Genomic DNA, 10,752 nt, shown 5'->3' with positions numbered 1-10,752 from the left:
ATTTTGCCCGATCACGTTTAAGAGACCCTCCCACCAGGGCGCGCGCGGGCTTCGCTCGCGCGCGCGCCCTGGTGTTCGGGGAACTAACGAAGAGGGGATAGAGGGGATAACTACGGTAGCCCTGTAGGATCAATTAAAAAGTCGAAGTATATAAGTGTCAATAGGTAGTAAAGTATTGTGGGTAATTGGGAATGATGAGTAGGATAAGCAACGTGGCTAAGTGGGAAAAGTATTGTGGTTGACCCTTATATACTTCGTCTTTTTAATTGACCCTACAGGGCCACCGTAGATAACGGAATATTTGTTTGTTTTTCTACCCTTTTCAAAATAAACCATTTTGTAAAGAAAATCCAAAGAAACGAAAATGATACTACAAAACGCTACCACCGACGGACAAACTAACAAACCAAACAAACAAACAAACAAACAAAGTCACTCGGCCACTTCCGCATTAGTAGTGAGACTTGTTATACAAATACGATTCCATCCTAACGGTGTCGCGTATCATCTCTTCGTACTTCCTCATGTTAGTATACACGGCGTATCCTTCCCTGCAGTCCTCAAAGCCAAAACTGCCCACACCGCACAGAACGTATCTATTCGTCTTAGGATCCTGACACATAAGAGGAGTGCCCGTTGCTCCATAGCAAATATCTCCAGGAATGCCTCGAACACATAGATTCAAATCTAAAATCGTTTTCTCAGGCCACCTCTGCTTGCATTCGGACAAGTTAGCTATAACAATACTCGACTCAATAGGAACATTCGAGACGACTCTTTCGCCATTTTTCACGTATTGATACCCGACGAGGAACGCCGTCTGTCCGACTGCAATCATTTCATCGCTAATCATCGTGTTGTACTCCGAATGCCTTGGTGAACAGATAGGCTTTCGAAAGCGGCTCACCTCTATAGGCTTGTCTAGCCTTATAACAGCCATGTTGTGTTTCAGTGTATCAGGTTTGAATCTTCTTGTTGAGCGCCACACTTTCAGTCCAGGCGGCGGATAATCCCCTCGAGTGACTACGTCGATTCCGTCATACTTGCTTACCGTCAGTCCGTCGTCATTGTCGTTCAGTTCGTATTGTCCAACTCGGACTCCTATTCTATAACCGCTGATTTTGCCTTCGTACCATCCGCTGGTACGAGTCGCTTTCTTGAAACAGTCGGCACCGGTGACTACCCATCGGCGGTGTACGAGTACGCCGTCGCATTCGTACTCTCCCTTGCCAAGGACGGTGACAAGCCAGGGCCAGGCCCCACGTGCTGCAACCGAGAAGTTGGAAAAGGGATAGTGCTGGCCCGGAGCTCCAGCCACACCGCAAAGATCGTCCACCGTAGCTGCACAGAAAAAACAAGATTTGACGCTAGACCAAACAATTCATCCTGTTATTTTACTTGGGCTCGAGTAGTTCACAAACGCGTGGAAGTCGTCGGCTGTGTTTAATTCGATGAAGTCCGCTGTGGGCTCCATATAGTGAGGCAAGTCACGCGTTGAAATATAGAGTGATTTGACGTTTAACTGATTGTAACGCTGTAGTGCAGCCAAAGCGCGTTGTTGATTAGCGACCCTCGGAAGTTGCTCGCTAACAATCACAGCCACTCTCTTCGCAACTCGCGGTTCGCTGCCTAATCCTGTCTCAAACATCAAATTAATGTTTTCTATGAACTCTTCGAGACTTTCAGAGATGTTATGAGGATTTCCTTCGAGCAACTCAGTTTGATTGGGCGTACCGACAAATTTCCAAATCGTTCCGTTCATGAGAACCAAGACAGCCACGCGGGTCTTTTCTGCGTCGATAGGGAAGTTCATAATAGTGCTATTAACAAATTTTTTATACGCATCTTCCAGAGGACTTCTCTCGGCGATATTGAAAGCGAAAAGGAGATCCAGTTTGACGTTGGACTGCGCGTCGAGCACATCGGAGCGATCGTGTCTTCCGAGAAGATTCTCGTCGGGTTGGGCATTGCGAGAATACGTTGCTAAGGGAAGCAAGAAATTGCTCTCAAACGTTGCGATTTGGTCCTTGACCGCATCAGTCTTGGGTAAACCTGCATTTTAATAAATTAAATGTTTAACCAATACTGTATGCAATGACTCCACTGTACATTTGGGAAGAGGAACGTTCCAATTCGAATTAGCCATACAGGTGGCGACACTGTGGCCAACAAGGGTAAATCCTCTGTTGCAAGAAAAGCTAGCAGTCGACAGATAATGAGGCCTCCTGTCTATGTAACCCCAGCTTGAAGATCCGCGGTGCATAAAGTCAATTTGCCTTCTAGTCGAAACCGTGCCGTTTTTCAGTCTAATTTGTGGACATAGAATAGCTGCAAAAAATCAATTTTTAAAATTTGTCGTTTGAACTCTCAGAGACAAGGCCTACGTTGGCATTTAGGAACTGTTCTCCATCCATTAGCCCCGCAAGTCATATTTCCTGCTCGCGATGCCAAAAGCCTGAGAAAATCAGAACCTGGCCCTGGAAGCCTCCAGTGCAAGGGAGGAGGCATATAGTAGTGAAGTGACATATAATCCATCTTGTCCCAGATTGAATGAAAGGGGAAAGGAGAAAAGGGATGTCTACTGTAGAAGTTATCTACGTGGGAATAGCCCTTGTCGCATTTCCACTCAATCTTTTCTTCATCGTAATATTCATTTTTGCTTTCGTTGGAAAAGATAAAATGTCCGTTGTCGATCGAAGGTATATTGGAACACTTGATTCCTACGAAATAAAAGGCGATTTTTCATAAAACCAATTGTTTTGAGAAATGCCCTACTTTTGCACTGGGGTGGACTTGGACGATCCCATTCTCCGTTGTTATTACAATATCGTTTATTAAAACCATCGTAATTGTGATAGCCTTTGTCGCAGTAGGTAGCTGCCTTCTTGGAGCACCGTCCTAAATATTGAATGACAGATTGGGATTCGTATCCATTTAGCACTGAGTCTGATGAACTTTTACACGTAGTGGTACCTAATGAAAAGCGTCTTCGGATGTCGTTTACTGCAGCTCAATAATGCACTGTTACCGCAGAGTTCTGCTTTAAAGCCTTGATAGGTCCGCGTAAGTTGAAATGTGATCAGTCTGTTGGCAGAGAGAGTCTTGCTTGACCCTTCTTCGAAAGTAATTCCGACGCTTTCCGAGTCGCCGACTCGGTTAGAAACATCGGCATAAAAGATATCGGTGCCGTCAGGGATATTGAAGAAATTCAAGCAGGCTGGACGACTCTCAGATCCGCAAATTGTCCAGTCTGCATCAACATACCCAAACGTCATAATTTTTGGATTGAGCATGTTTCCTGCGGTACGGTTGGAATTAATTTTTTTATAAAGCGTACCATTGTGCCGAGCTACGTACTGTCTGTTGCGTAGGAAATCTTAAACCCGTGTCTTCTTTCCCAATTGTTGTCTGATTTGAAACGAATCGTTAATTCAGAAGAGCAAGCGACGTACTGTTTAGGAAAACCGCGAGAACTTTCAGATTGTCCTGAAAGACTGGCCAAGACTCTGTTTGTTGATGAATCTATGATCTCGAGGATGTCTCCGTCCTCCTCAGTATCAAGAAACTCCACTGTTGCGACCATGCGATCGCAAGAGGTAGGAATACCGAGAAAAGTGGCAGGCTGAAACTTCCACGTGCAGTCGACGTTTCTGGCATAGTAGGGTACTCGGCTATTTGGAAGAGGATACTCCAAGGTTCCTCGACTTTCAGGCAGTAGGTAAGGTTCGCACGTACTGACATATCGCTCTCCTGCAAGAAATAGTTTATTGTTACAAGAAAGGACTGGAGCGAACTCTTTACCTGCAACGATTGCAGCCAGGAGAAGTACGTGCACGAATCCAAAGACTGCCCTGTTCATCATATCGTCGTATTCTGCGACTAGACGAGACTGCCAAATCTACCAAAGTCGTCGTTCTTTTATACTTCACTTTGGAAGCATACAATTACCAGCGGTCAGCGGTTATATAGCATCGTGGTTTAGAGGAAAATAGAATTTCCTATCATTCGCTTCCACCAATTTTATGCTGCTTCCCTCAATTTTATGTCTCATAATTAATTAAGTGGGGCATGTGGGTTGAATTGTCTAACGCTGATGTCTTAGATGGAAAAACGTCTTCCAAGTCGCACTACATGCATGCATGCATGCACGAGTGGACACTGTATTAGCGCTGTTACACTTGCCCCGCCACTTGCATCATCTACGCTTCCTGCTGCGTCATTACGAATACTGTGGCGGGAGACCGGAACCACATCGCTTCCTTAGAAGTCGAGCCGCTTCCGCCAAAACGGGACACGGGTCAGCAAGCCGCTAACGATCACTTTGGATCCGTCATATCCATTAGGCAGAATCAAATTTTCACTTCCGAGCCAGCCAGACAGAGCTAGAAAGAGAGCTAGAAAGAGAAGGAGATAGCTAGCAGAGATAAATGTCAGACGAACACGCGCTGAGGCTAGCTGCATGACAAGCTAAGACTCGCTGCGAGTTTCGTCTCATTCCGCTGGTGCGATCGAGTCGCCTCTTGAAACTGTCGGCACCGGTTACCGACCATCGATGGATGAACGAGAACGCCGTCGCATTTGTGCTCACCGTTTAACAGGACGGCGACGAGCCTAAAGGCATCTATAAGATGTTCTGAGGACTTCCTTTAAGCTCGACAGTTTGATTGACAACGAATTCCTACATCTTTCCTTTCAGGATTACAATACCAAAACAGCTGCAGTAGTAGTGAGTACGTGGATCGTTTGTGGCTAGGCAATCTACGTGAGAAACGGCCCCTTTTCATAGACCAAGGGTCTGCATGGGGAAACTGAACGCATCGTACGTAGATATCTAACACGATTCGAGGAAAGCGAAGATCGAAAAGAGAAACTGGCTTTTCAGAAACGAGGAAGTGCGTCTTTTCAGTGCATAGGGATCCGAAGGAAAGTTCCACCAGGTGCCACCAGTGCCACTGTGGACAATATGTATGGAATGGACACGTTCATGAATTTCTTAGGTCATGCTCGATCCGTCTGCAAGTGCGCCGTTACAGTATTCATTAGTTGTCTAGTATCCATTGGCTTGCCTCCTTAGCCGCCGCTCGCATCGTCTGCGCTTTCCTGCTGCGTCATCTTGGCGGATGCTGAAGCCCATGAGTCGCTTCATTCCGCGGAAGTCCTAATGAAACAGTTGGCAGAGCCGTCCGGCGGAAGGCAGCTTTCGTCAATCCATACAGCGCGGAACGTGTCGCGATAGAGACGGTGTCGCCCTGAGCAACGTTGTTACGTGCACGAACGCTCGTCGTTCGCCCTGCGTCGTTCGTTATCGAAAGCCAACGCGCGTTAAAACCGTGGCCTCATGCGAGCTCCGTAGTTATGCGACTGATTCATTTTTAAAAATATCCGGGTACGGTTTTTAATACATATTTCAAAGTGGTTTTAGATGCCGCTTTTGAATGAATTCCGTTATCAGCCCTGGTTATCAGCTGTGCTGTGCAACGGGGTCTGTCCAAATAAATAGCGTGCGCGCATCCATCCAAAACGACAGTTTAGCAATCTGAAATTCCCGCCTTCAGTACATCAACGCAAGACACGTCTAATCCGCTGCTCAAGCAAATAGCGATGGGACGGATTCATGATGTCGTCAGACGATCGAGCCACAAGCGCGGGTCGGTTACCAGCTCTTCGACTTGCACCGCTACACATAAATCACGTCAAAAAAAAAAAAAAAAAAAATACCGCACGTTGGAAGCCCTAATAAAATTAAAGTACAAGGTGACGTTGCGGTTTGGAGAGAGACGCACATCCACTGATTGAATTTCCTCCTTTTCGCTTATTAAATTATGACGTCGCTTCAATGGCGAACAATTAGACCCACGTATTCACGCAGGTACGGTCTTTGCTTGCTGATTCTTGTCTGCATCTGTGGCCACTCATGCATACATGTAGTGCGAATTTGAAGACGTTTTCTGCTGGTTTCTACCAGCAGCAGTGCCCCGCCACTTGCGCTTCCTCCTGCGTCATTACATAACACCCACTTGCTTTTACGTGCTTGGAGCGGAAGCCCATCGCTTCCGTGGAAGTCTTCAATTAGACGTTAGATCCGCGGAAGTCAGACCCGTCAAAAAACAGGACGATGCTGCGTCTTTTTGAAACAGATACCACCCATCAGTGCAGGGCCCCTGCATCAGTGAGTGATCGAAAAAAAAAAATTCGCACAGAAAGTATAATGATGCAAAACGCTACCACAGACAAAAATTAACAAACCAAACAAACTGTACTCACTCGGTCACTTCCGCAAATTGTCTCATTAGTAAATAATCTTGTTATACAAACTCGATTGCATCCTAACGGTGTCGCGTATCATCTCTTCGTACTTCCTCATGTTAGTATACACGGCATATCCGTCCTTGCACTCCTCAAAGCCAAAACTGCCAACACCGCACAGAATGTATCGGTTCGTCTTAGGATCCTGACACATAAGAGGAGTGCCAGTCCCTCCATAGCAAATATCTCCAGGAATGCCTCGAACACACAGATTCGAATCTATAATCGTTTTCTGAGGCCATCTCTGCTTGCATTCGGACAAATTAGCTATAACAACATTCGACTCAATAGGAACATTCGAGACGACGCGTTCGCCATTTTTCACGTATTGATACCCGACAAGGAACGCCGTCTGTCCGACTGCAATCCTTTCATCGCTCATCATCGTGTTGTACTCCGAATGCCTTGGTGAACAGATAGGCTTTCGAAAGCGGCTCACCTCTATAGGCATGTCTAGCCTTATAACAGCCATGTTGTTCTCGAGTATATCCGGTTTGAATCTTCTTGTTGAGCGCCACACTTTCAGTCCAAGCGGCGGATGATCTCCTCGAGTGAGAACGTCGATTCCGTCGTACTCGCTTAACGTCAGTCCGTCGTCCTTGTCGTTCAGTTCATATTGTCCAACTCGGACTTCTATTCTATAACCGTTGATTTTGCCGTTGTAAGTCGCTTTTTTGAAACAGTCGGCACCGGTGACTACCCATCGGCGGTGAACGAGTACGCCGTCGCATTCGTACTCTCCCTTGCCTAGGACGGTGACGAGCCAGGGCCAGGCCCCACGTGCTGCAACCGAGAAGTTTGAAAAGGGATAGCGCTGGCCCGGAGCTCCAGCTACACCGCAAAGATCGTCGACCGTAGCTATACAGAAAAACATAATTGACGCCAGTCCGAACGCAACACCCCATTTTTACTTGGGCTTGAGTAATTCACAAAGGTGTGGAAATCATGGGCGGTGTGAAATTCGATAAAATCCGCCGTGGGTTCCATGTAATGCGGCAAGTCTCGCGTCGAAATAATGAGTGATTTCACGTTCAATTGCCCGTAACGCAGCAGTGCAGCCAAAGCGCGTTGTTGATTAGCGACCCTCGGAAGTTGTTCGCTGACAATTAAAGCCACTCTCTTCGCATCTCTCGGTTCGCTGCCTAATCCTGTCTCAAACATCAAGTTAATATTTTCCATGAACTCTTCGAGATTTTCTGAGATGTTATGAGGATTTCCTTCGAGAACGTCAGTTTGATTGGGTGTACCAACGAATTTCCAAATTGTTCCGTTCATGAGAACCAAGACAGCTACGCGGGTCTTTTCTGTGTCGATGGGGAAGTTCATAATAGTGTTATTGACAAATTTTTTATACACTTTTTCCAGAGGACTTCTCTCGCCAATATTGAAAGCGAAGAGGAGATCCAGTTTGACGTCGGACTGCGCGTCGAGCACATCGGAGCGATCGTGTCTTCCGAGAAGATTCTCGTCAGGTTGGGCATTGCGAGAATACGTTGCTAAAGGAAGCAGGAATTTGTTCTCGAACGTCGCGATTTGGTGTTTGACCGAATTCGTTTCAGGCAAACCTAAATGTGAATAAATCAATAATAATTAGCATTCTATACAATGGCTCCCCTGTACATTTTGGAAGAGGGACGTTCCATTTCGAATTAGCCATACAGGTGGCGACACTGTAGCCAACAAGAGTAAATCCGCTGTTGCAAGAAAAGCTGGCAGTCGACAGATAATGAGGTCTCCTGTCTATTTGATCAAGTCGAATAATCCCGTTGTGGTACCTATAATAGGCTTGTTTTCTAGTCGAAACAGTGCCGTTTTTCAGACTGATTTGTGGACATCGAACGGCTGCAATAGAATTCATATTCAAAATTTTTATTAGAAGTATAGAGGCCCGGCCTACGTTGGCATCTTGGAACTCCTCTCCATCCATGAGCCCCGCAAGACATATTTCCTACTCGCGATGCCATACGCCTGAGGAAGTTGTCAAGGCTCGGTCCTGGAAGACTCCATTGTAAAGCAGGAGGAATATTGTAGTAATGTGACATTCGTTCCGTCTCGAATCAAAGGGAAAAGGAGAAAAGGGAAATGGACGTCTCCCATAAAAGTCCTCTACGTGGGAGAAGCCCTTGTCGCATTTCCACTCGATCTTTTCTTCATCGTAATATTCGTTTTTGCTTTTGTTGGAAAATATGAAATGTCCGTTTTCGATGGTAGGTATATTGGAACACTTGATTTCTACCACATAAAACGCCAGTTTATAAAACAAAGTGCCTTGAAAATTCCTTACTTTTGCACTGAGGTGGACTTGAATGATCCCATTTTCCGTCATGCTTACACACTCGTGTTTTAAAATTATCGTAATTGTGGTACCCTTGCTTGCAGTAGGTAGTTGCCTCGCTATAGCATCTTCCCCAATATTGATTCGTAGATCGAAATTCGTGTCCATTTAGCACTGACGAAGATTTACACGTAGTGGTACCTAACATAAATTGTGTTTGGACGTTGCTACTGTAGCCCAATATTTACTGTTACCACAGAGATGCGCTTTGAAGCCTTGATAGGTCCGTGACAGTTTAAAAGTGACAAGTCTCTTAGCAGAGAGAGTCTTGCTTGAACCTTCCTTGTAAGAAATTTTGACGTGTTCCGAGTCGCCCTCTCCGTTCGAAACTTCGGCAAAAAACGCATCGGTGTTGTCAGGGATATTGAAGAAATTCAAGCAGGCCGGACGACTCTCGGATCCGCAAATTGTCCAGTCTGCACGAAAAGTCTCATCATCCGAAATAATTTTTGGACTGATCATGTTTCCTAAGGTAAGGTTTGAAATAATTATCTATACAGCAGTACCATTCGAAACGTACTGTCTGTTGTATAGGAAATTTTAAACCCGTCTCCTCTTTCCCAGTTACTGTTTGATTTGAAACGAATTGTTAATTCGGAAGAACAAGCGACGTACTGCTTAGGATAATCAAGAGAATTCCCTGAAAGTCTGGCCAAGACTCTGTTCGTTGATGAATCTACGATCTCGAGAATGTCTCCGTCTTTCTCAGTGTCAAGAAACTCCACTGTTGCAACCATTCGATCGCACTTGTTGGTATGACCAAAAAGCGGCATCACAGGTTGAAATTTCCACGTGCAGTCAACATTTGCGCCATAGCGGGATAATCGGCTCTCTGGAGAAGGATACTCCAAGGTCCCTCGATTTCCAGGTAGAAGATTAGGTTCGCACGAACTGACGTATCTCTCTCCTGCAAATAATACTTTACAGTAGCAAATACAACGGAATCGAATCCCTTTGAATTCTTTACCTGCAACGACTGCAGCTAGGAGGAGGACGTGCATAGTACACGTACCCAAGACAGCCGTTTTCATCGTATCGTTGTCTTCTGCAACTAGACGAGACTGCCAAATCTCCCAAACTCGTCGTCCTTTTATACCGCACGTTGGAAGCCCTAATAAAATTAAAGTACAAGGTGACGTCGCGGTTTGGAGAGAGACGCACATCCACTGATTGAATTTCCTCCTTTTCGCTTATTAAATTATGACGTCGCTTCAATGCCGAACAATTAAACCCACGCATTCACGCAGGTACGGTCTTTGCTAGCTTGCTGACGCCTAATTCATGTCTACATCTGTGTCCACTCATGCATACTGTACATGCAATGCGAATTTGAAGATGTTTTTTACTGGTCTCTACAAGCAGCAGTGCCCGCCACTTGAGCTTCCTCCTGCGTCATTACAAAACACCCACTCTGTTTTTTCGTGCTTGGAGCGGAAGCCCATCGCTTCCGTGGAAGTCTTCAATTAGACGTTAGATCCGCGGAAGTCAGACCGGTCAAAAACAGGACGTTCGATCAGCGGTTAATTTTAACACTGCGACTTTTAGAAACAGCTGGCACCGCGGTTACCACCCATCGGCGGTGATCCAACGTGATCGAATTATAACGCCAACGCATTCGCGTAGTCTTCGTTTAATTCCTAAATTGCATGTAAAGAGGATTGTACGGATCCTAGAGAGAGGGGACAATATGCAATTGACGTTCATTATGGATCGAAGGTTACGTGCCGTTTATAAATTGAGTCCACAAGTGCGCTGTTTTCCTGTTATTGTTGCCCCTAAGCTGTCGCTCGCGTCATATCTGCGCTTCTTGCTGCGTCATAGCGGCATCGCGGATCGCGGACGTCAGACGAGTTTTCGTCAAATGATACAGGGCGGAACGCGGTCAGAAAACCGTTCGCCGTCGAGCCGATACTACAGTGGCTACTCACTGTACCACCAGCTCGTAGCTCATCAGGTTATCCAGGTTATCTTTTCATGGCAGAACGCACGCTACAGATGACGTAAAGGCGAGCCCTTATTAGCCACGGAACCTACTAGACTACTAACCTAGTAGCCTCGCCCAGACTCGCTCCCTGAAAGCATCCGAGGCTAGTGGAAGCATGGATAGTATA

At 46.0% G+C, this 10,752-nt stretch overlaps 2 protein-coding genes and 1 long non-coding RNA gene across 3 annotated transcripts; all 3 read right to left on the bottom strand.

Moving 5' to 3' along the window:
* Nucleotides 1-300: 300 nt before the first annotated feature.
* On the bottom strand, nucleotides 301-3,888 carry LOC136183718 (uncharacterized). Its single transcript, XM_065970455.1, has 8 exons — nucleotides 3,802-3,888; nucleotides 3,358-3,750; nucleotides 3,029-3,298; nucleotides 2,776-2,973; nucleotides 2,385-2,720; nucleotides 2,110-2,328; nucleotides 1,399-2,052; nucleotides 301-1,341 (listed from the first exon to the last, which is right to left on the bottom strand). Exons 1-8 carry the CDS (start codon nucleotides 3,860-3,862, stop codon nucleotides 452-454), a joined length of 3,021 nt encoding a protein of 1,006 aa, XP_065826527.1. The 5' UTR covers nucleotides 3,863-3,888; the 3' UTR covers nucleotides 301-451.
* A 482-nt stretch (nucleotides 3,889-4,370) lies between these two features.
* LOC136183725 (uncharacterized) lies at nucleotides 4,371-5,347 on the bottom strand. The gene is made up of 3 exons (XR_010669227.1): nucleotides 5,067-5,347; nucleotides 4,465-5,013; nucleotides 4,371-4,394 (listed from the first exon to the last, which is right to left on the bottom strand). It is a non-coding gene; the product is annotated as an uncharacterized lncRNA (long non-coding RNA).
* Nucleotides 5,348-6,106: 759 nt separating this feature from the next.
* LOC136183719 (uncharacterized) lies at nucleotides 6,107-10,595 on the bottom strand. The gene is made up of 10 exons (XM_065970456.1): nucleotides 10,367-10,595; nucleotides 9,803-10,310; nucleotides 9,609-9,752; nucleotides 9,162-9,548; nucleotides 8,836-9,108; nucleotides 8,591-8,782; nucleotides 8,204-8,538; nucleotides 7,927-8,148; nucleotides 7,218-7,871; nucleotides 6,107-7,164 (listed from the first exon to the last, which is right to left on the bottom strand). Exons 7-10 carry the CDS (start codon nucleotides 8,346-8,348, stop codon nucleotides 6,290-6,292), a joined length of 1,896 nt encoding a protein of 631 aa, XP_065826528.1. The 5' UTR covers nucleotides 8,349-8,538; nucleotides 8,591-8,782; nucleotides 8,836-9,108; nucleotides 9,162-9,548; nucleotides 9,609-9,752; nucleotides 9,803-10,310; nucleotides 10,367-10,595; the 3' UTR covers nucleotides 6,107-6,289.
* Between the last annotated feature and the right edge of the window lie 157 nt (nucleotides 10,596-10,752).

Source organism: Oscarella lobularis, chromosome 2, assembly GCF_947507565.1.
Source record: "Oscarella lobularis chromosome 2, ooOscLobu1.1, whole genome shotgun sequence".
NCBI lineage: Eukaryota > Metazoa > Porifera > Homoscleromorpha > Homosclerophorida > Oscarellidae > Oscarella > Oscarella lobularis.
This window is presented reverse-complemented; position numbering and strand designations above follow the sequence as displayed.

What these genes read in the sequence shown, in the direction of transcription:
- LOC136183719 (XM_065970456.1), bottom strand. Translation starts at nt 8,348, where the DNA reads ATGTCACATTACTACAATATTCCTCCTGCTTTACAATGGAGTCTTCCA. An exon ending in AGGAGTTCCAAGATGCCAAC is followed by an intron (nt 8,149 to 8,203) that starts GTAGGCCGGGCC and finishes ATTCTATTGCAG; the next exon opens with CCGTTCGATGTCCACAAATC. An exon ending in TGTGAATTACTCAAGCCCAA is followed by an intron (nt 7,165 to 7,217) that starts GTAAAAATGGGG and finishes TTTTCTGTATAG; the next exon opens with CTACGGTCGACGATCTTTGC.
- LOC136183718 (XM_065970455.1), bottom strand. Translation starts at nt 3,862, where the DNA reads ATGATGAACAGGGCAGTCTTTGGATTCGTGCACGTACTTCTCCTGGCT. An exon ending in CCTGGCTGCAATCGTTGCAG is followed by an intron (nt 3,751 to 3,801) that starts GTAAAGAGTTCG and finishes TATTTCTTGCAG; the next exon opens with GAGAGCGATATGTCAGTACG. An exon ending in AAGTCCACCCCAGTGCAAAA is followed by an intron (nt 2,721 to 2,775) that starts GTAGGGCATTTC and finishes TTTATTTCGTAG; the next exon opens with GAATCAAGTGTTCCAATATA.